Below are 23,572 nucleotides of genomic sequence, written 5' to 3'. Positions count from 1 at the left end.
GCCCTAAAGAGAAATGCCTTAGAGCTTTGGTGCAAGACTCCCTCTATCCACAAGGAAATGTTACAGACTACACAACAGGCTTCGGAGAAGCAGACACAGGTAACAGTCTTGAAGCTTTGTGTAGTTGTCTCCAGGTGCTGTGTCTGAGACACAATGTGAGCTGCACATGGACATAAAGTGCAGAGGGACAAATACTTTGCAAGACTGTCATTCTGAGAACTCTTTAGGAAATAACTTAAGAGAAAGTGGATCAATTGAAAAGCATCAAACCACTTTCAAATGAGTCTGTAAGTGTCTCAGGCTTAAAAACACATTTTCATTCAAAATTCCAGATTTTTAGTGAGAGGTTCTATCATATTCATTTGAAAGTGTTCAACCACTGTTGACCTAGTATTTGAAGTGTGTTCATTCAAAAGAAAAAAGCTATGAGGAAAACTTGGTAAAGGATCTCACCAGGCTGATCTTCTAAAGATTGCATTATGAAGGTTTTTGTCAGGCCTTCGTCATTATGAGGGCCTATGTGATTTTAGGCTTTCAGAAATTATCAGACAATGCTTGGTGTACAGCTGCATCTTTTTAGAAAAACTTCCCCTCATCTTTTCAGACAATGCTTGTATATACTAAGTGCCACAGCCAAATTCCATGGAGTGGGTCAAAGGGTACTGTAGTGGGACTTTAGTCCACCATCAATAGTGAATCATTCAAACTGGAAGTTGTGGACGCTCAATTAGAGCAAACCTTTACTACCACAAACCTTCTTGTTCTGCATCACAATTTCAATCATTCAATCTACTCAGAGTATGTTTCTAGAGTATACTCCCTGTGGAACTGAGCACCATCACCTATATTCCTGTTTTTAAAAGTGCATTCAAGACGACCTACTTATGCTTGACAGTGATTGCAAATAACTATTCTCAACTCATTTGTCCACTCGGATGCTTTCCCATTTTCTTGTCATGTAAATATGTAGACGGGTATATATTCTTTGTTGTCTAATCTATCTATTATTAACTCTTTGTTTACCCAGTATTTTGGTACTACATATAAAAATCTATCTTCTCTACCAAAAATGCAATTAACGTTTGTACTGTAGTTGTGTTGGTACATGTTTCATTTCTTATTGAAAGGCTTACATTTTGCAAAATAAAAAGTAAGTAATAAATACACTGGAAGTAAATACTCAAATACTTATTGTGTGTGCTAAAAGAAAGAAAATCTTCATTTAAACCACTACATACCAGCTAAAATTCTAGAGAGACACCTGAACTCTAGAAATTTCTCCTACAGAATAACATTCTAGATGGAACACGATTTAGCTTCAGGAAGTCCCACAGCACTGAAGCTACATTGTTGGCCATTGAGGAAATCCGTTCTATCATGGATAGTGGTAAAAAGGCTGTGGAGGTCCTTGGGGACCTATCTGCAGCCTTTGATAAGGGTCAGCTATAGGGTCCTGAAACAGCATGTAGTGGAGATTGGTACTGAAGGTGTAGCCCTCAATCTCCTAGTTTCTTTTCTTAGCAACAGAGTGTAGCTAGTCTCTTTCTGATACTTTACCTCCAGCTCCTTCTCCTTGCTGTGTGGGGTTCAATATTTATGTGACTCCACTAGCCAAATTGATCAGATCTTTTGGCTTTAAAACAATATCTTATGCGGATGACGCGCAAATAGATGTTTCTATTTTGAACAATATTGAGAAGGATGCCCTCAGGTTTAATAATTGTATGAGAGCGATTGTTAACTGGACCAACAGCCAGTGCCTAAAACTGAACTCCGCTAAGACCGAGGTGCTCCTCTTTGGGTCAGATTTGTCATTCTGGAACTCCTCTTAATGGCCGTCCACGCTTGTTTCGTTACCACTCCAGGCACTAACGTAAAAACCTTAGGAGTAGTTTTTGACTCTACACTCAAGTTCACAGACCAGACGAATAAGCTCATCTCTTTCGTTCTTTTATTTATAAGATACTACAAAAAAGGTTTACCTTTCATGTCATCTAATCTTCAGACAACAGTGGTTGTCACCTTAGTGTTATCATGGATGGATTACTGTAAGCCTGTATATCTATCTGGGTATGCAACAAGGTTTACTAACAAAACTTCAGAGGCTGCAGTTTGCAGCACTCCTTCTTCAGAAAAACTTCAGAAAATATGAATCAGCTTCCAAGGGGCTGGAGGAGCTTCATTTTTTTCCTATAAAAAACAGAGTGGCTTTTAAAGCATTTAGTACTGCACACAAGGCCCTGAATTTAATAGGTCCAGAGTACCTGAAGAAAGAAATGTTGTGGTACTCTCCCAAGGGATGTCTACGATTAACAACAACCAAGACTATTCAGGTTACTAGGGGCCATATGTAGGAAGCCTAATTGCGCTCGCAAATGCTGAAATTCGCATTTGCGATCGCAATTAGGGCAGTGTGCTATGTAGCATACAAAAACCCACATGCAAAATAAGGAATCGGAAAATGTGTGATTCCTTATTTTGCTATTGCATTTAAGGAATCGCAAATTGAGATTCCTTAAATGCAATGTAAGAAGCACCCAAGTTGTGCGACTTTTGGCTTAAGGAATCTTCAGGTTGGTGTTATTTTGCTATGTTATTTTTTGCCATTTTTCAAAGTGCCATGTGGGTCACATACATGCCCTTAGGGCATGTATGTGGGCCACATGTGCACACATGTCAATTTCAGGGGTGCAAAAGGGTGTCCTACTGACACTCTTACAACCCTGAAATTGCATTCTCAATTTGCGATTCTCTAATTGAGAATCGCCAATTGAGAATGTCTTCCCACTCATTCCTATGGGCCTTCTAGCCCATAGGAATGCATGAGAAGGTATTCCTTATTTGCGAATCGCAATTTGCGATTCGCAAATAAGGAATAAGTGGGATTCGCAATAAAATTTGCTAATCCTATCTACATTTCGTTTTGCGATTCTCTAATTGCGATTCCCTAAAAATCGCAATTTGAGAATCGCAAAATGAAAATTACCTACATATGCCCCTCAGATCTTTAAAACCTCTTGGGGAGGCAGGAGTTTTGTTCATGCCGCATCTTTGTTGTGGAATCAAATGCCGTTCCGCTAAGATCCCAACGTAATTTGTTAATTTTCAGAAAGCATCTAAAAATGTGGCTTTTTTCTTCTTCTTTGTAACGTTTATGGCTTTGTTTAGTATTTAGCAGCTCTTAATGGCAGACATCAGCTCTAAGATGCTTTCGGGCATTTGCTGCGCTATACAAATATTAATTTCAACTAATCTAACTTAATAAACCACATGATCAATCATTTAAATGGCTATAAAAGAAGGGTTGCAGGAAAAGAATACAAACAAGGTTCATGAAATATATATTACCTTTCCTTTCATCGCGTCAACCTTCTGTTTGAGTTGTGGTAAAACATTATTTGTAGGCAAACCCTTCTCCAGCTGGCTCACAAATTTAGCATATTTAGTTACTTGAACATTTAGAAGTTCTGGATCCAAAATATCAAATTGAGACTGTAGGAATCAACAGACACAGTTAATGATGCACATTAAACAAATCTTAAATAACTGCTGCACGATCAAAGGTTGTAAACACAGCCTGGTTAATTTAGTTTAGCCTCACTGAACTTTTTCAGGGACCAGATATACAAAAACATTTTGTGGGCTTAAACCCTGTAATGTACAAAATAAATTTTGCATGCCAGAAAAATGTTTCTAACTCAGAAAATGGGTTTACCAACTTATACCCAATCGACGTTAGGAATGGGCATGAAAGGGTCATTCTCTTCTAATTGTGATTCAGTGTGGAATTTCTCAATGGTGTCGCAAACCACTGATCAATTACTGACACCTCAAAGTATGTGGTAACTGTTTCAAAAAAGGGAAGTTGTCCCTTTAGGTCAGTTTCTTCTTTGTGAATCATGTTGGCAACCTCAGAGGAATAGCAATGGCCCAGAGGAATGCCTGCTAATCGTTGATGCTTTGGAAACTCTTTTCTTAATGTAGCACCAGTTCCTTTGAGGAACAGTTCCAATAAGGAACATGTGCTGTGTTAAAATTTCACTGGGAATGCAGCAAACTGGAAATGCCCACACGGGATGGTGGTACTGTGTGTGTAGCCAACCGTAGAGGGCACACATAGTGGGTTGACTAATTGATATTCATTAGGTAGATCATTCTGCGACCTCCTGTAACTGGATACTTTGCAATGTGACATACTAGTACATAGATTGCATCATAACATAAAAAATTGGTCACCAAGAGTTGGAGCTTTTTGCAACATATCTTGTACATCTAGCACCGCGCATATTAAAGTTTGCAACAGAACACAACTGTAATTCACAATAGTAAAATATAATTAACATCTAAAAAATCTCCATAATGTGCTTGGTGAAATGTGCTACATATAGATAATGTCAGGCTTGTTTTTTTAGGCTGAGATAAAATAGCATTATTTAACTTTAATGCGGAACCTTTCTGCATTGTGGTTTAGAACCAAGACAGTAAGACATTGTAAGATCTGTTTGGTCTGCTCCTATCTCTTTAGTTGTAGGTTTGTTTTATACCTACCAAGAAATTATTAAACTTTCAGATTTTCGATTGGATATCACAGAAAGCAAGAATGCAGCACATTTTAAAAACATTTTGTAAAGCAATATTTGAGCAATTTCCATTAATTTAACATTTTAAATATTGTAAAATTGATTGGACCGAGTCCTCTGCCTTGTAAAAAAATTTTCATGCCAAATATTTAAAAAGTGCTGGACTCTAGACAAGTGATGTACCTTCAGCCAATCCTCTTGAAGAACAGACCATTCTTGTAAAGAATCCCAAAGAAGCTGCTTGAGCTTCAGCTCTGCGCTGACTTCTTCTAACTCATCAAACCTTGAAACCTCCACCTTTAAAGACATATTCAAAAAATCAGACAGTCTACTTTTGAATTAAAGATGAAGTTAGGAGGAACAAACATGAATAAATACCAGAAAATTGAAATATAACATGGTCCACAGCTGAAACGTATCTCTTATGACGCAAATTGCACGTTTTTGAGCACCTAAGTTGACAAATGGCAATCCATGAATCACAAAATCAGGCTGTAATGAGAATTAAGTTTGCAGATAGATTTTCAATGTTTAGAGAAGATTTTGGAGTCAGCATAATTATTTCAAAACAGAGGTACAGACGGGATATTGGTCATGTTTGTGACAGAGTAGCCGTCCATCAAACTCTAATTCAGGCACTACGTTTCCATGCAATTTCAAATAGATATCCACATTCCTTTAATGAATTAGGAACACTGGCTGGTGTCTATGCCTCAAATGAATTTGGACTCCTTATACATCATACTTTAGTAGCAGCAGTCATTATTTTACCTCAGCGATGTAGAGCGGCTGTAAAAAATGTAAACGTGGCGCTACTTAAAAAATGAAATAAATAATGGATTCCCCCTCCAAAACCCACAATAAAGAATGAGAAACTTGATTTAATTACATAGAGGAAAAGGTTAATTTACATATTTGAAGGTCTCGCTTTTCTGGCATTTTCAGCAGGTCAATAATCATTTTTATTTTCTCCAAAATAGCCCAATGTTAAAAACAACATCCTCGTCATTTATCCTTTTTTTACCACACAAACCATACTGTTTCTCTGATTGGCAGGCTGTTGCTTACCAGTGAAATTGTAGACAGCTCAATCTTACCAGAAACACCATCTCACAAATACATTTAGTTCACTGATTCTTCTGTCACTATATTTTAACTAGTTAGGCTAATTAAAAAAGGTAGTACATGTTATGGGAAAGAAAACCCACCACCAAGAAGAACATATAGTTCGGTGAAATTGGGAACTTGTAAAATAGTGCAGTCTTTATGATTAGAAGCTAATTAGTTAAAGAGTGTTCAATAAATGAATTTAAGAAGAGGACATAAAAAATAAAACTAAAGCGCAAGTCAGGACAGAAAATTTAAACAATGGGCACTATTGACACAGATAAAAGAAGATGTAAAAGAATGGGGTCTATTCACAAAAGTGAATTCACTAATAAACGTATTTGAATGACCAAATTTACCTTACTTACACCTGCCAACAATTTGCCCAGGAATATCTGGCACGCATAAGGCCACTTACGTGTGCGGCGACCTCCACCACAAGTGCAGATCAAGTGGGGAAAATCTGGCATTCCAAGGGGTGGTATGTCTGGAAGCTTGTAAACGCCCAAAAACATGGTTGTTTGTCAGAATTCAGAAACTCCTCTACTGCCCTTTCCACCTTGGAAAGGGTCAAAGATTTAGTCCAACTACGGGTTGGTGTAAATTATCTTCCAGGATGGGAAGGGGAGCACATCTCAGAGTTGTATGATAGTTGTAAATATTGTAAATGTTTTTGTGTAAAGTGTTTTTCTCGCTCATGAAAAAATATAAAAAAAAAAATAAAATTAAAATGGGTTTAAATAAAGTAACCCTAACAAACAGAAGATTTTTCATTGTTTGTATTCTCACCAATTTGAGAGAAAAATCATTGTAAGGGCCAGCCATTTCTTTGTTTACTATTTATAATTAGGTCCAGCTGCCCTTTAGACCCAGGACCAGACTCCATTGTTTCTTGGACTAGGTACTGAGCATATTCCTCAACAGCGTGAAGAGAGTTCGGATGCATCCGGGCCCAAGGAGAGATATGAAACAGAATGACCAAGTTCCCTTAAATGGATGGAAAGCCCAGTGTACAGACCATGATAGCATTGAAGTGTGAAAATCATGTTATGTCCCTACACTGCTACACATAGGAGTGTTCTTCTCTAGTACTGTACCAATCTTAATTACCCAAGTGTCAATCAATACAAAGAGCCATTTGCCAGAGCTGCAGTGTACCAGGACAAGTTACAGACTGCAATGGAAGCATTTCCAAAGTAGGGAGATGTTATCATAGAGTATGTCAAGGGGTGTTGAGTACTTTAGACCTTATTCATGGCACTTATTATAGATTTTCTCACTTTCTTGAGTTTTAATGACTGAAGGACCCAACTTTTGAGTGCTTTCCTTCTCGCAATGCCAGCAGAACCCATCCTCTGGATATATTGTCTACTGATTTCTAGTGGTCTTTGATAACCATAGAAAGCTCTCAAACTGGTTTCTGTGGATATCAGCCTTCAGGCTTATCATGAAGGAGTGTTAAGCAGCTTGTTTTACCAGTTTAATCATGTAGTGTAGGTTAAACAAAAAAAAACACACAGTGTTTGTTAGACCTGTCTGGCTTTTTGCGTAGTCCCTCCCATTTATTATTTATTTTGTCCCCTTTTTGCCCCCTTTTTGCCCCTCATGACCTTATTAATTTTTGTGTCCACTAGATTTTTTAAGGTGTTGGTCTAGGGAATAGGTGTTCTTTCCCCCTTCATAGTTTTTCACCTCAGGCCTAGAGGCCTTTTCTGACAGGGAAATTGCTGGAGTCACAAAATGGTGGCTACCAACTGTCTCAACTGTCATACCCAGAACCTGTCCCATAGAGTAGAATAGGGCGTTCCAGAACCTTCTGGTCCCTTCTGGACTTCTGAGGGTCAGCCTATAAAAGGCGGAATGCTGGTCAGCCATTTTGTCTAACCAGAGAGAGTCAGCTGGAGGACAGGCTGTAGCAAAAGGTGGGGGTAGGATAGTCAGAGGGATGCCTTACTGATTCACCACCCGTCCTCCCTTGGGTTATTTGTCCTGACCCTGCTGTTTTGGATGGCTGGAGACCCTGGGCGCCTGACCAACCCCTAGTTTAGAAATAGCGGGTTGTCAAAAGGAGAAGGAGACTGCAGCGCTGCGGAGCGCAGTCCTCTGCCCAGTGAGAGAGACTTTTGAAAGGGGGCTCTTCATCTCCAACCCCTGCCCAGCACCGAGGGATAAGAAGTCTCTGAAGGATAGAGAATAGGAGCTGACACGTGAAGAGATATAGCTCTATTCCCCATCGCCTTGGGGGTACAGCAGACTTGGGCCTGTGTGTCCCTGTGGGACCTTACCAGTAACGCAGACGACAGAAGTCCACTTCCTCTCAGGAAACAGAGGAAGGAAAGGGGTGCCGGTTTCTATGAGGCAGCGCTGATCTCGCCGTGTACAGGACCCCGGGGGCACCGGTCGCGTTGGTGGTGGTGCCACTGATTTGGAGGTAGTCGAGCGCTATCGCGCATGCCCCAGGCGATCCCACTTCTACATGTCAGGAGGGGCCTAGGACCGAGCAGGCCCGTGAGAGAAGCGTCTCATCGTCGGAGCCAGCGCGAGGGAGCAGCGTCTCACCATTGGAGCCAGCGCAGCGGAGGCGGAGTCGGTAGGAGGGTCTGAAGGCTGAAGTGAGAGGCGGTGTCAGCGTGGACGCCCCGCGCATGCATGGAGGTGTAGTGCTTCCCCTGACCAGAGCGAGGGAGAACTGAGGAGGAGTGCCGGGAACCTTACGGCAGCTGTGGGCGTGTGGTATCACCTCTTCCCTGCTCGAGCGCCACATGGAGGAGCTGGCGTGAGCGGGAGGGGGGAACTGAGGAGTCCGACAGCGGCGGGGGAATACTGCATATTCTGTCCTTCTCCGCTCAAGTGCCTCACAGAGCAGTTGGCTCGAGCGGGGTGGGAAGAGCTGAGGGGCCCTGGAAGCTGGTGAGCCTTGCCAGCGCTTGGCTCCTTCGTTCTGCCAGGAGATTACCCCCACCCTCTGGCGTGGCAAGACTTCAACTGGAAATCCTACCACAAGTAAGGAGGTGATCCAAAGGGGGAAGTGACCTCCATAGGAGAATAACACGAGGGCAAGGGGGGCGAGACATAACAAGTTGTGGGATAGAGAATCTGTCCCAATGTGTGAAGCGCCCTTGGAGAGTCCCTGAAGGGACTTCATGAATTGTTGCTCTATTTGGAATAGTCATATTTTTAGTTGTCAGCAGTGGAGAGGAAGGAAATGAGAACCCTTTCCTAGAGGAGTACAGGCTCCACTACAAAGGAACCACTGTTCTTTGATGGGAAGGTGACAAGCCAATAAGGGGAATTGTAATGTTAACATTGAAATGGTTATTGCATAACTGACTAAATGTAATGTGCTGATAGGTTAATAGAACTGTGCTCTGACATTATTTGGCAATTCTAAAAGTACTTTACTTCTCCTGACAGAATCTATTCTATTGAACTGTGAATTCTAGAAACAAGAGAGCAAAGATATTATTTTTATAAACAAGTACTTATTTTTCCAACATTGGTGTAGTGTCCTTTTTGTGTGCTATCGCGTGGATTTACTGCTGGGTAGTTTGCAACCTTCACACTTGTGCCTCTAGTATTTGTGCCCTACCCTAGGCCAGGCTACCTTAGGTGACCTGTCAACCCAGGTTCCAACAAGTTGGTGTCTAGCGGTGGGATCCTGACTGTGGTTGCAGCTACTCAGTAGTAATTGAACGTAATACACTAAGCCTACACCAGGAGTTTTCTCCTAGCGGCCCTCCTAATTTGTTCTTTTGTTTTTCCAAATTTGTTCCTGGTGGTGGGGTGGAGGTGGCTTTAGGTTGCCCTTGCAACTCTAATTTCCTGGTGTGTATAACTTGGTATTTCCTGTTGTAAAATGGAGTTTGCACTAGAAAACTTAGATACCTATTCTGTGGCTCAGCTGAAGGATTTCTGCCAGAAAATGGGGGTATTTTTTAAGCATGGTGCCAAGAAGGGGGAACTCCAGACCAGTCTCAGGGCTTGGGTGGAGGCACACAAAGAAGGGAAGGAGGAGGATGAAGGGGCAGACCGGGACACGGTTGTGGAGATAGAGGGATTATTCCACCCTGAGGGGGAAAACCTACTCCCAGGACCAGTGTCCTACTCCAGCAAGGGCAGTAGCGCCTCTGGGGGAAGCTTAACTGAAGCCGAGCTTACTGACAGGAGGGAAAAAAGGCAATTGAGATGGGAGTTGGCTAAGCTGGAGCAGGAGAAAGAGGAGCGGAGGATGGCTCACGAGTTCAGGTTGAAAGAGTTGGAACTCCAGGCCCTGCAACGGGGGCCCTCTCCTGTAATAAATGGTGGCAGCGAATCCAAAGAGACAGCCAGGGAGTCCAGACCCTATTTGCCAAAAGACCTTATTGCTAGCTTTAGTCAGGGAGATGACATAGCCAAATGGTTGGCTGCCTATGAGGTCTCCTTAAGAGCCCATGGGGTGCAGGAGAAGCACTGGGGGGGTGGTTTGTATAGGTACATGCCTCCTACTGGTCGGGACACCTTGCTGGCCCTGGAACCAGAGGAGCAAACCAACTACCCCATCATGAAGCTAGCATTGGTAAAGAAGTTTGGGCTTACCCCAGAAAGGTATCGCCAGAAGTTCAGGGGGAGCCACAAGTTAAGCACTCAGAACTGGGTGGACTTCCTTGACTACGCACGTAAGGCATTGGAGGGCTGGGTCAAGGGCAGTGAGGTGAGGGACTATGAGGGGTTGTATGATCTATTTTTGAAAGAGCACCTCCTCGAGAAATGTTTTCCCGAGCTGCGCCAACACCTGGAGGACAGCAAGCTGACCAATCCCCGGAAGCTTGCAGAGGAGGCGGACATCTGGGCAAGTACCCGGGTGTCCTCAAAGGGGACTGGAGGGGATTCCCAAAAGGCCGGACAGGGCGCCCCTCAGAAGAAGGAGGGGGGAGACAAAAAGAGGGAGTTCTCTAAAGGTCCCCAAAACAGTTTCCAAGGGAAGGGAACAGGTTTCACCCCTAAGGCAATCCCGCCCAGAAACCCTAATCCTGGCCAAAGCCAGCAGCCAAGGGTTCTCCACTGTTTTGAGTGTGGTGGTGTTGGACATTATAAGGGAGATGTCAGATGCCCAAAGAGACCACCCCCTCCCACCGGAGGAAAACCACCGGGAGTAGCTAGTGTAGCGCTCGGGGAGGAGTTGCCCTTAGATAAGGGGGGTGAGTGGGCGGGTGTCACCTTAGTGTCCCTGGGAGAGCGGGAGATGGTTCCAAAGATCCAGGTGCCCCCAAATACTACAAAGTATGGGCAGTGGGTCACCATCAATGGCCAGAGAGGGGAGGCTCTGAGAGATACAGGAGCCAGTATGACTATGGTGAGAAGTCAACTGGTGTCTCCAGAGCAGGTGGTTCCCAATGTACTCCACCCCGCCGCGATGGCTGACGGCAGAATGGGCCACTATCCAGTGGCTGAGGTTCCCTTTGAGTGGGAAGGGGTTGCAGGTTCACTTCGAGTTGCCGTAAGCCCTGCCGTGCCAGTTGATTGTCTGCTGGGGAATGACATGGAGCACAACACTTGGAGAGAGGTGGAATACCGGACGCACTCTGCGATGCTGGATACACCTGACTGGGCCTGTGTGAGCACACGGTCTGCGACTACCCGAAGAGGGAGTTCGCCTGGGTTGGAGCCTGGAACAATGGCCCAACCTGCTGCCAAAAAGGGACAGACCCGGAGACAGGAAGAGCCTGCTTCGGCTTCCACGCCCCATGTGACAGATCGGCCACCTGCGGTGGTGGGCCAGGAGTCCATGGAGGGGGAAGTAGACTCTCTGGAGGATTTACCCATCCCTGCCGAGTGGCATGTGGAGGGAGGACCTACCAGAGAGGAATTCTGTAAGGGGCAGAGGGAGTGCCCTACCCTTGAGGGACTGAGGCGTCAGGCTGAAGCCCAGGCAGCAGGTGATGCAACGGGACACCACCATATTTACTGGGAGGATGGACTCCTCTACAGTGAACCCAAGGTACCCTTACCTGGCTCATCAAGGGCCTTGGTGGTCCCGCAGCAATACCGAGCCTTCCTGCTGGAATTGGCTCATGCAATACCCTTGGCAGGACACTTAGGCCAGGACAAGACCTTTGCTCGGCTTGTCCTCCACTTTTACTGGCCTCAGATGAAAGTGGCGTCCAACACTTACTGTCGGACATGTGTATCCTGCCAGGCCAGTGAGAAAACAGGGGTGAAGCTGAAGGCTCCCCTGGAACCACTTCCGGTCGTTAGCACCCCCTTTGAAAAGGTGGGCATCGACATTGTAGGGCCATTGGATCCACCAACAACAGCTGGTCACAGGTTTATCCTGGTTCTGGTGGATCATGCCACGCGGTACCCAGAGGCAATTCCTCTGAGGACAGTCACTGCACCTGTGGTGGCTAGAGCCCTAATGGGGATCTTTACCCGAGTGGGATTCCCCAAGGAAGTTGTGTCCGACAGGGGGACCAACTTCATGTCAGCTTACATGCGGGCGATGTGGAAGGAGTGTGGAGTAACTTACCGGTTCACCACTCCTTATCACCCCCAGTCGAATGGACTGGTAGAGAGGTTCAATAAGACCCTGAAGGGCATGATAAGAAGTCTGCCTGAGAGCCTACGGAGGAAATGGGACGTCCTCTTGCCCTGTTTGCTGTTTTCATACCGAGAAGTGCCGCAGAAGGGAGTGGGCTTCAGCCCTTTTGAACTGTTGTACGGGCACCCTGTGCGTGGACCTCTCAGCCTGGTGAAGGATGGCTGGGAAAAGTCTCCCAGAAAGCCTCCTCAGGATGTGGTGAGCTACATGCTGGCCTTCCGGAGCCAAATGGCCAAGTTGTGGAAGCAAGCTTCTGACAACTTGGAGGCCAGCCAGGCAGTAATGAAGGAATGGTACGACCACAATGCTCACCCGGTGGAATTGGAGCCTGGCCAGAAAGTGTGGGTGATGGAACCTGGAGAGCTAAGTGCCCTTCAGGATCGTTGGACAGGCCCATTTGAGGTGTTGGAAAAGAAGGGTAAGGCCACTTACTTGGTGGATCTTAAGACCCCTCGACAGCCCCTAAGGGTGCTGCATGCCAATCGCCTCAAACCCCACCATGAGAGGCCAGAGGTCATCCTGATGATGGTGACTGATGGTGCCGAGGAAGCAGAAAGCGAGCCTCTTCCTGATCTCTTCTTGTCTCAAGAGAAGGATGGGTCGGTGGAGGGAGTGATTCTCTCCCCATCCCTAACTCCTGAGCAGCGGGAGGACTGCCGCCAGATATTGGAGCAGTACTCTTCGTTGTTCTCCCTTGTTCCGGGAAGAACCCACCTGTGTACCCATGATGTGGACACAGGAGACAGCCCACCAGTGAAGTCAAAGACCTACCGGCTGTCAGACAAGGTGAAGGCTAGCATCCATGGAGAGGTTGCCAAGATGCTAGAGCTAGGAGTGATAGAACCTTCCAACAGCCCTTGGTCCAGTCCGGTGGTGCTAGTGCCAAAAGCCGCACCACCAGGCACCACACCAGAACTGAGGTTCTGTGTGGATTACCGAGGACTGAACTCAGTTACAAAGACTGATGCTCATCCGATCCCTAGGGCGGATGAGTTAATTGACGGGCTAGGAGCTGCCCAATACCTAAGTACCTTTGACCTCACTTCAGGGTACTGGCAGATCTCCTTGACAGATGGCGCAAAGGAAAGGTCAGCCTTCTCCACGCCTGAGGGACACTTCCAATTTTGTGTGATGCCCTTTGGGCTCAAAAATGCCCCTGCCACATTTCAGCGGCTGGTGAATCAGGTCCTCTCTGGAATGGAGAGTTTCTCTGCTGCCTACCTGGATGACATTGCTGTCTTCAGTAGCAGTTGGGAGGACCATTTGCAACATTTGCAAGCAGTTCTCCAGGCCCTGAAACAAGCTGGATTGACCACCAAAGCCAGCAAATGCCAGATTGGGCAAGGGTCGGTTGTATACCTTGGACACTTGGTGGGTAGGGGGTCAGTGCAGCCCCTGCAGGCAAAGATTGAGGCAATCATGGCCTGGGAACCCCCCAAGACACAGACTGAGGTCCGAGCTTTCCTGGGCCTCACAGGTTACTACCGTCGCTTTGTGAAGGGGTATGGCACTATTGTAGCGCCCCTCACAGAGCTCACCTCAAAGAAACAACCTCGACGGGTAGTTTGGACGAAGGCTTGTCAGCAAGCCTTTGAAAAGTTGAAGCAGGCAATGTGTGCAGCACCGGTCTTGAGGGCCCCAGACTTCTCCAAGGAGTTCATTGTCCAGACAGATGCGTCAGAACATGGCATTGGGGCAGTGTTATCGCAACTAAATGAGGAGGGCCTGGATCAGCCTGTGGTCTTCTTATCCAGAAGACTGCTTCCCCGGGAACAGAAGTGGAGTGCAATTGAGAGGGAAGCTTTCGCGGTGGTGTGGGCTCTGAAGAAGCTGCGGCCATACCTGTTTGGCACGCACTTCTTGGTTCAGACTGACCATTGACCCCTTCGTTGGCTAATGCAGATGAAGGGGGAGAATCCCAAGTTGCTTAGATGGTCCATCTCCCTACAGGGAATGGACTTGCGGGTGGAACATCGGCCTGGAGTGGACCACGCCAATGCAGACGGTCTCTCCAGGTATTTCCGCCTTAGTGATGAGGACTCCCAAGGGGTTGGGTAGTTCTCCCCACTTTCAGCTGGGGGGGACGCGTGTTAGACCTGTCTGGCTTTTTGCGTAGTCCCTCCCATTTATTATTTATTTTGTCCCCTTTTTGCCCCTCATGACCTTATTAATTTTTGTGTCCACTAGATTTTTTAAGGTGTTGGTCTAGGGAATAGGTGTTCTTTCCCCCTTCATAGTTTTTCACCTCAGGCCTAGAGGCCTTTTCTGACAGGGAAATTGCTGGAGTCACAAAATGGTGGCTACCAACTGTCTCAACTGTCATACCCAGAACCTGTCCCATAGAGTAGAATAGGGCGTTCCAGAACCTTCTGGTCCCTTCTGGACTTCTGAGGGTCAGCCTATAAAAGGCGGAATGCTGGTCAGCCATTTTGTCTAACCAGAGAGAGTCAGCTGGAGGACAGGCTGTAGCAAAAGGTGGGGGTAGGATAGTCAGAGGGATGCCTTACTGATTCACCACCCGTCCTCCCTTGGGTTATTTGTCCTGACCCTGCTGTTTTGGATGGCTGGAGACCCTGGGCGCCTGACCAACCCCTAGTTTAGAAATAGCGGGTTGTCAAAAGGAGAAGGAGACTGCAGCGCTGCGGAGCGCAGTCCTCTGCCCAGTGAGAGAGACTTTTGAAAGGGGGCTCTTCATCTCCAACCCCTGCCCAGCACCGAGGGATAAGAAGTCTCTGAAGGATAGAGAATAGGAGCTGACACGTGAAGAGATATAGCTCTATTCCCCATCGCCTTGGGGGTACAGCAGACTTGGGCCTGTGTGTCCCTGTGGGACCTTACCAGTAACGCAGACGACAGAAGTCCACTTCCTCTCAGGAAACAGAGGAAGGAAAGGGGTGCCGGTTTCTATGAGGCAGCGCTGATCTCGCCGTGTACAGGACCCCGGGGGCACCGGTCGCGTTGGTGGTGGTGCCACTGATTTGGAGGTAGTCGAGCGCTATCGCGCATGCCCCAGGCGATCCCACTTTTACATGTCAGGAGGGGCCTAGGACCGAGCAGGCCCGTGAGAGAAGCGTCTCATCGTCGGAGCCAGCGCGAGGGAGCAGCGTCTCACCATTGGAGCCAGCGCAGTGGAGGCGGAGTCGGTAGGAGGGTCTGAAGGCTGAAGTGAGAGGCGGCGTCAGCGTGGACGCCCCGCGCATGCATGGAGGTGTAGTGCTTCCCCTGACCAGAGCGAGGGAGAACTGAGGAGGGGTGCCGGGAACCGTACGGCGGCTGTGGGTGTGTGGTATCACCTCTTCCCTGCTCGAGCGCCACATGGAGGAGCTGGCGTGAGCGGGAGGGGGGAACTGAGGAGTCCGACAGCGGCGGGGGAATACTGCATATTCTGTCCTTCTCCGCTCAAGTGCCTCACAGAGCAGTTGGCTCGAGCGGGGTGGGAAGAGCTGAGGGGCCCTGGAAGCTGGTGAGCCTTGCCAGCGCTTGGCTCCTTCGTTCTGCCAGGAGGTTACCCCCACCCTCTGGCGTGGCAAGACTTCAACTGGAAATCCTACCACAAGTAAGGAGGTGGTCCAAAGGGGGAAGTGACCTCCATAGAAGAATAACACGAGGGCAAGGGGGGCGAGACATAACAAGTTGTGGGATAGAGAATCTGTCCCAATGTGTGAAGCGCCCTTGGAGAGTCCCTGAAGGGACTTCATGAATTGTTGCTCTATTTGGAATAGTCATATTTTTAGTTGTCAGCAGTGGAGAGGAAGGAAATGAGAACCCTTTCCTAGAGGAGTACAGGCTCCACTACAAAGGAACCACTGTTCTTTGATGGGAAGGTGACAAGCCAATAAGGGGAATTGTAATGTTAACATTGAAATGGTTATTGCATAACTGACTAAATGTAATGTGCTGATAGGTTAATAGAACTGTGCTCTGACATTATTTGGCAATTCTAAAAGTACTTTACTTCTCCTGACAGAATCTATTCTATTGAACTGTGAATTCTAGAAACAAGAGAGCAAAGATATTATTTTTATAAACAAGTACTTATTTTTCCAACATTGGTGTAGTGTCCTTTTTGTGTGCTATCGCGTGGATTTACTGCTGGGTAGTTTGCAACCTTCACACTTGTGCCTCTAGTATTTGTGCCCTACCCTAGGCCAGGCTACCTTAGGTGACCTGTCAACCCAGGTTCCAACAGTGTTCATACAGTGTTCATATAAAAATAGTTCTGTTTAGTACAAAACACTCACTTACACTTTGGTATATCTCCTACCCGGAGATAGCAACGCAAATGCACAATAATACTTCAATTGCAATAATGTAAGTAGCACAAAATATAGTGGTTGCCAGGGGGAAACCAAACCGTATGTAAAGAAAGTGGAATCCTAACTGCAGAAGAGGACGGGACTTTGACCAAAAGACAAAGAAGATAAGGGGACACACAGAACCCCCCCCAAGTTAAGTACCCAGGAACCCCACTGAGGCTGTGTGCAGAGTGGGAATAAAGCTGGTTGCCCTATAATGGAGAAGTGGTATTTGCAGTTTTGCAGAAGAAGGACCCTTTCCCCAAGGACCCCGAAGAATTCCCTTGGAGGACGGAAGGCCGGAGAGCCACCCCACCCTTGGATGCCCCGGCGACCAGGTTACCTACACCAGGGAAGCCAGGTGCATAGGGGTGAAGAGATGTCGGAAACATCCGTAGACGACAATAAAAGACTTGGAGAAAAGTGCCTCTGGATAAGAAGGTGAAGAAGTCCAATGGAATCCAAGGGTGGATTATGGAAGTGAAGAACCTGCAAATAGGAGACAGAGTCAATGCCACTCAGGAGTGAACAGGAGGCATGGAAGATAAATGCCCATCGGTGTTGGAAGGTTCAGATGAGTTGACGGAGACCTTGTTGCTGCAGCTGGAGGACCAGGCAATGCTGAGGAAGACCAGGAGCCGTGCTTGAGCTGTCCAACATCAGATGTCAGTAACTTGGTGGTGACTTGGTGGTGACTGTACAAGCATTAGTAGCCAGAACTGATGTGGAGAACCAAGAAGGATAAGTTACTTACCTGCGAGTCCATTGACGGAGACCTTGGCCTCGACGTCGGCCATGTAGATTCCTTCTGCTTTGATGTCAACCGATGTCCTGTCAACTGAGACTTGTGTATTGGAGTCCCAAGCCTCAACGTCGTACGAGAAGAAGGTGATGGTGAAATCCTTCTCGACGTCGAACTTCTCTACGTCATAGATCTCAGCCTCGATGTTGAGCGTCTCGTGGGCTGCAACGGATGAGTCCACCTCGACGTCAACTCCCTTCGTGACAACACAGGAGATCTGGGCCTCGATGTTGAGCGCCATCTTGAGGGATGCAACCAAGGGGTCTGCTTCGATGTCGAACCCTCTTTTGACGTCTTTGTTGACACAGGCCTCAACGTTGACCGCCACCAGGTTGACGAAAATGGAGGGCTGCACCTTGACATCCAACACCAAACCAACGACGGAGAGCGATGCCTCGGCGTTGGGCAATCCCGCACCAACAGAGAGAGACTCCTCAATGCCAACAGTCGCCAGGTTGAAGTTGGCAGAGGATTTGATGCTGATGATGTAGAACTCTGTGTTTGGAAGTCTTTGACGACAACCGATGTTCTCTTGAAGGCAACCCCGCCAGCGAAGGGATTTTCGTCAACGTTTTCTTCGCCGATGGAGGCATTTTCGATCCCGAGCCAGACGCCGATGAAGAACAAATCAGAATTGTGCTTCTGGAAGATGATCTCGCTCTCTTCGTCTTCTATCTCACAGGAGACCTGCCTCTAGAGGTATAATGGCAGACCAACAAAGCTACCATGTCAATACGGCCCCAGTGGGCATTGCAAACTCTAAAATCTGTTTTTCTCACTGTCACAGTTAAGAGAACCTTTATTTAAAACAGTATCAGCTCTTGATATTGATTTCTTCATATAGTGAATCAAAACTCGACAAGTGTCGTTTTGGCATCCATATTACCAGTTTAAAAATAGTCCTACTATTGGCTAAAAAGCTATCACTTTTTATATATAGTATACCCCAAAAATAGTCAATATTGAGACTCTAGAGACAGAATATCAATATAGTAATTGTACTCTTTGGCTGTGACAATAATCAAAATCTGTGAAAAAACTATCTGTGCAAAACAAAAAATAAAACTATTTACAGAGGAAGCTGCAATATTGAAAAACTTCAATTACTTATTGGTACTTTTACATATATACACTGTAAAGGCAAGCTAATATAGATAATGGGAAGATAGGAACTTCAAAGGTGTGTTATTAAGTCCTCTTCCATATTTAAACCATCCGGCATACGAGTATTAAGCTCAATAATATAACATGATTCGAGCCTTCTTAGTTTTTTTACTCGGTTACCCCCTTGGATACTCGGGGGAACATTGTCAATCACAAAATATCAGAGCCCTGCTGTGTTCTTTTTCGTGATGTGACTCAAATGATGTGCCACCGGATGGGTCCTATCCCCATTACGTATGGCCCTCAAATGCTGTAGAATTCTCATATAGAACGGGTTAATACTGCTCCCTACGTACCGCAGGCCGCAAGGGCACTGTAGCACGTGTATTTCAAACTCGGTCTTACAGGTAAAGAAACCCTTAATCTTCTTTTCTCTCTTAGCGAGCCCCAAGGGGTAAGATTGTGTATTTCTCCCATGGGTACAGGCTTTACATTTGGGACATTTTACAAACGTCCTGCCCTGATTGCCTTATTCTTTTTGAGGAAGCATATTTCTTACTAAAAGCTGTTTAAAAGACCGCGCTTTACGAAAAGTAATCGCTGGCCTTTTTTGAACAATGTTAACCAACATTGGGTCGTTGCAAATCAAGTGCCAATGTCTATTGTAAATTTTTCTGCCAAGCTTGTGTTGGCGATTATATGACGTGATTAACCTAACTTGCTTGTTCAATAGGGTACGTTTTACTTTGTTTTCACTCTCTTTGAATAAGATATCCTCTCTACTTCTTTTCTTTGCTTTGTTTATCGAGGTTCTGATATTTTCATTTGTGTACCCTCGTTGCAAAAACAGGGATTTTGAGATAGAAAATTCTGTCTCCAAAGCATTGTCCTCACTGCAGTTTCAAATAGTTCTGAGACTCTCTCCATACGGAATACTTCTTATTAAAGTTTCCGGGTGGAAACTCGCCGCATGAAGCAGCGTGTTACCCGCAGTTGGTTTCCTAAAGCAGCTTTCGTAATTTTTAAGGACCGTTACTTAGGTGGTCCATTGGATGACACACCCGCTGGTTTGGAAGGCGGCGGCTTGTCAAGAGTACGGAGGAGCAAAAAAAAACAATATATATATATATATATATATATATATATATATATATATATATATATATATATATATATATATATATAGATATATATATATATAGATATAGATATAGATATATATTAATAATACAACAGAGGCTCACCTTATTTAAAAAGATTACGAAGGACTGCTTGTCCTACAGCTGTGTCAGCAGCATCCAGACAGTAAGGTCTTGTAAAGGTGTGTCTGCTGGACCATGTTGCAGCTCTGCAGATGTGTTGAAGAGGCACCCCAGCAAATAGCGCAGTGGAAGAGGAAACTTTTCCTGGGAATGCGCTTGAACAGTTGCAGTAAGTGGTTTTCCAGCTTGTTGATGGCAAAAAGCAATTGCAGTAGATATCCAGCGCGCAATTGTTTGTTTGGCGACCGGATGTCCCTTTTGCATCCGTCCGTAGGCTACAAAAAGTTGGTCAGTCTTACGAATAGTAGCCGTTCTTTGGAGGTAAAATTTCAGACATCTTTTGATATCTAAAGAATGAAGTGTCCTCTCTGCTGGTGTTTGAGGATTAGAGAAAAACGTTTTTAAAACAACTGGTTCATTGAGATGGAAATCAGATGGCACTTTGGGGATAGCGGCCGGATTGGTGCAAAGCATGACAGAGTCCTTGGTAAATTGAAGAAAAGGTGGTTTAGTAGTGAACGCCTGTAAGTCACTGACTGGACGTGAGGAAGTGAGAGCCGGAAGTAGAGAAGTCTTCCAAGTAATGTATTTGAGATCGACTTTACGGATTGGCTCAAACGAGGTTTTCATTAGCTGTGCCAAAACAATGTTCAAATGCCAAGGAGGAGGTGGTCGACGAATTAGTGGAACCATCCGAAAAATACCCCTGAAGAATTGCTGAATTACTTTGGAAGAGTAAAGAGAGTTGGAGCCATCTTGACGAAACCGTGAGATTGCTGCTAGAAAAACTTTTAGGGTAGAATAAGAGAGGCCTGATTTTGCCAAGTGTAAAAAGGAAGGCAAGAGTTGCTCTGGCGTGGAATGAATAGGATGTACTTGAGCATCATTGCACCATAGACAGAATCTTTTCCATTTGAGTTTGTATGTTTTCACAGTTGAAACTGCTCTAGCCTTAGCCAAGACATCTCTACAATCTAAAGGAATGTCCAAAATTTACAAATTCATAGTGCTCAGGTTCCAAGCCGCTAAGTGTAGAGATGCTGGGTTGGGATGACAAACTTGGCCCTGATCCATGGTCAGAAGATTCGGAAGAGGGTGAAGAATGATCGGGGCGCACTGTGACAGGAGCAGGAGTTCTGTAAACCAGAACAAAAACAGCACAGCACATTTCAGCAACGTAGTGACATAGAGTAAAAGGTGAGTAAAACAATATTGCGATGACATACATTGCCATATCTCCGCCAACGGAATTGTACATAAGTTTGGACCAGGAAGAGATGAGGAGTTTGAATATCCAATCATTCCCAACCATTTGCCCCAAATTTTACAATGTTTGGCTGGGCATACCTTGGGCTTGTACAGTGGCTGTTCTTGTGTTGGGCACCAATCTACTCCTTTGCGCAATTGGGCTATGCTTGGTGGAAAGGGATTCTTCCATGCCGCTGCAATGTCTCGTTTGTCCACTCCCAGTGGTATGTTCAAGGGGTTGTAAGGGACCTACCACCCCAGCACTTCCGTGAATTCTGCTTCCAATGACTCCCAGTAGGAGGATATTAGGGGCAAGACCATACCATATGGTAAAAGTCCGCTGGTTCTACCCCACAGCATGTACAGGATGGGTGTAGTGTTAGGCCTGCCCTGTGGAGGTGGTCAGGAGTGAGATAGGAGATGTGCAGATAGTATAACTGGACAATGGGGAGTCTGACTAAGACAGTGATGGTTTTGGGAGCCATCAAGGCATCTCTCCAGTCGTCATCTTCCAGAGCACCCAGCCAGGGCTCCCATTGATTCCTAAGCGAGTCGAGGGAGGTTGGGCTGTTGTTAGTTAAGGAACGATAAATGAGTGATACCCACCATCTCTCCAGGTCTCCCATTGTGATTTGTGCTTCTAAAGGGCTGTGTTCTGGAACAAATGTGCCAGTTATTATGTGTACGTTGAGGGAGTGGCGAAGTTGTAGGTATTTATAAAACTGTGGTAGGTGGAGTAAGTGTCTGATTTGAAGGTCTGAGAACGAACGTATATGGTCACCATCCCAAACATTGCCCAGTTGCGAGATTCCAATGAGTTCCCAGCCTCAAAATCCCTCCATACTCCCCACCTCTCGAAGCCACGTGCCCTGCCAGAGGGGTATTTGCTGGGTCAGCTTATTCCCCCAGCGGGCATGGTGCAGGGAGGCACGCCAGGCCAGTAGAACCCCACGGGTCACTGTGGGTAAGGTCCTGGGAATGGGTCCACAATTGTCGTGGCGCATCAGCGGGGGCCCTGCCAGAATATCACTTTCCGATAATGTTTCGATAATGTTCCTGCAATTCAGTACAACTACAATTCCCATGATTCCATGAAACATTCTGCCGTGCACTAGCGTGGCCACGTCAGAGAAAGAAACAGAACAAAAAGCTTCTGGTTCAGGATGCCTTGCCGTTTATTTTAGATCGGAGTTCCTGAACGAACACAGAGTGAGGTCCGGTTAGGGTGCATGGTGCACCAAACTTCTATTCTCGTTTTACTCTTGCAATTTGGAAACTGCCTGTGTGCGAGTTGCGCATAGTGCGGTTCTGATTTTCTCGCTCTTCTCTCGTGTTGGCGAGTCGAGGCTTCTTCGACTCCTGCAGAGAGAACTGGCGGTCTTGTTGTTCCCTATTAAATTGAGTGCGCGTATACCAGGAACATTTCTTTTCCGTATTCTCGAAGGAGATATTGGATGATTGGTACACTGCTGTTCATTCATGTTGGAGAGCCGAGGGCTTGAGACTTATGCAGAGAAAGCAACCCATTGATATTACAGGAGGCATTACCAGCAATTGGAATGGTTCTTTTCAGAAAGCTCATGTTAAGTGATATTGATATCAGAAAGCCTATGACAATTAAATATATTTGGTGACTCGATTTATCTACTATCGTGCCTGGATACGAAGGGTACCATTGTTATTGAAGTGTTGCAATTATTTTTCATGACTTGATTAACACATTGAACAAGAGCAGAAAACCAGTGTTGACATTACTGGTGGTTGTCTATGTTTTATGTTTCCTACAGAAGGGGTTGTTTAAGAGTTCCAGGATTACCAAGACTCTCTGCCCCTGTTAGACTTCTACTTTATAGATTGTGGGTAGGTGTGTTTCATTGGTTTTCCCACTACTTTGGTGCTGACAATGCAGTACATGTAAAGAAGTATCCATCTGATGTAGTGTTCTATTTGACTATTCCTCTCAACCCCAAACTCAGAGTGGATATCATGAATCCATTCTTCCAGAGTTTATTTAAGGCAACACTCTCCTTTCTTTTCAGGTATCTCTCATGTATACATTCAACACATTTAGAGTTTGATAGTACGCATATGATCTTTGGTATTATTATTATTTTTTTTCGTTACAGGTCTCCTTCCCCATTGTCCCTTCCTTCCCTTACCCCGCTTGATCACTCCATTAAGTCTGTAGTACTTGAACCAGACCTTGGACCTATCAGGAGGTGGATCATACATAGCAACATCCGATCCTGAGGATTCAAGGCCTTGACAAGCATACGTCATAGTCTGCATCTGGGAGAGTCCCAGGTCTTTCAACGCGGTCCTGTAAGTAGGATCGGACCAGCCCCCATTGAACCAGTCATGCAATGTGTAAAGGATACACGACGATTCTGCAGGAGCGTCAGGAATCCGAAGTATAATCCACAGCCTTCCCCTGCTGCCTACTACTCTATCAAGCACTAGAGCACAGGAGGCTAGCCAGGGGAAAACAGGGAAACAAAACAAGGAAAGGTTGGGGTAACAACTGGGTGTTGAGGGTCTTCAGTCTGGTCGTTTCAACCTTCGTGTGGACTTGGTAATCAGGAGAGACTGTAATGCAA

The 23,572-nt window shown here is 45.8% G+C and overlaps 1 protein-coding gene across 1 annotated transcript in view; it reads right to left on the bottom strand.

Moving 5' to 3' along the window:
- Positions 1-23,572, bottom strand: part of LOC144820261 (dynein axonemal heavy chain 6-like) — a 1,187,310-nt gene that overhangs the window by 708,405 nt on the left and 455,333 nt on the right. The window contains exons 17-18 of the mRNA XM_078677850.1: positions 4,764-4,877; positions 3,349-3,492 (exon numbers count right to left, since the gene is read on the bottom strand). Coding sequence (XP_078533976.1) covers positions 3,349-3,492; positions 4,764-4,877 — 258 coding nt within the window. The remainder of the gene's footprint in view (positions 1-3,348; positions 3,493-4,763; positions 4,878-23,572) is intronic.

This window comes from Lissotriton helveticus, chromosome 2_1, assembly GCF_964261635.1.
Source record: "Lissotriton helveticus chromosome 2_1, aLisHel1.1, whole genome shotgun sequence".
In the NCBI taxonomy this organism is placed as follows: domain Eukaryota; kingdom Metazoa; phylum Chordata; class Amphibia; order Caudata; family Salamandridae; genus Lissotriton; species Lissotriton helveticus.
Note: the sequence above shows the minus strand (reverse complement) of the source record. Positions and strands in the feature narration are given on the sequence as shown.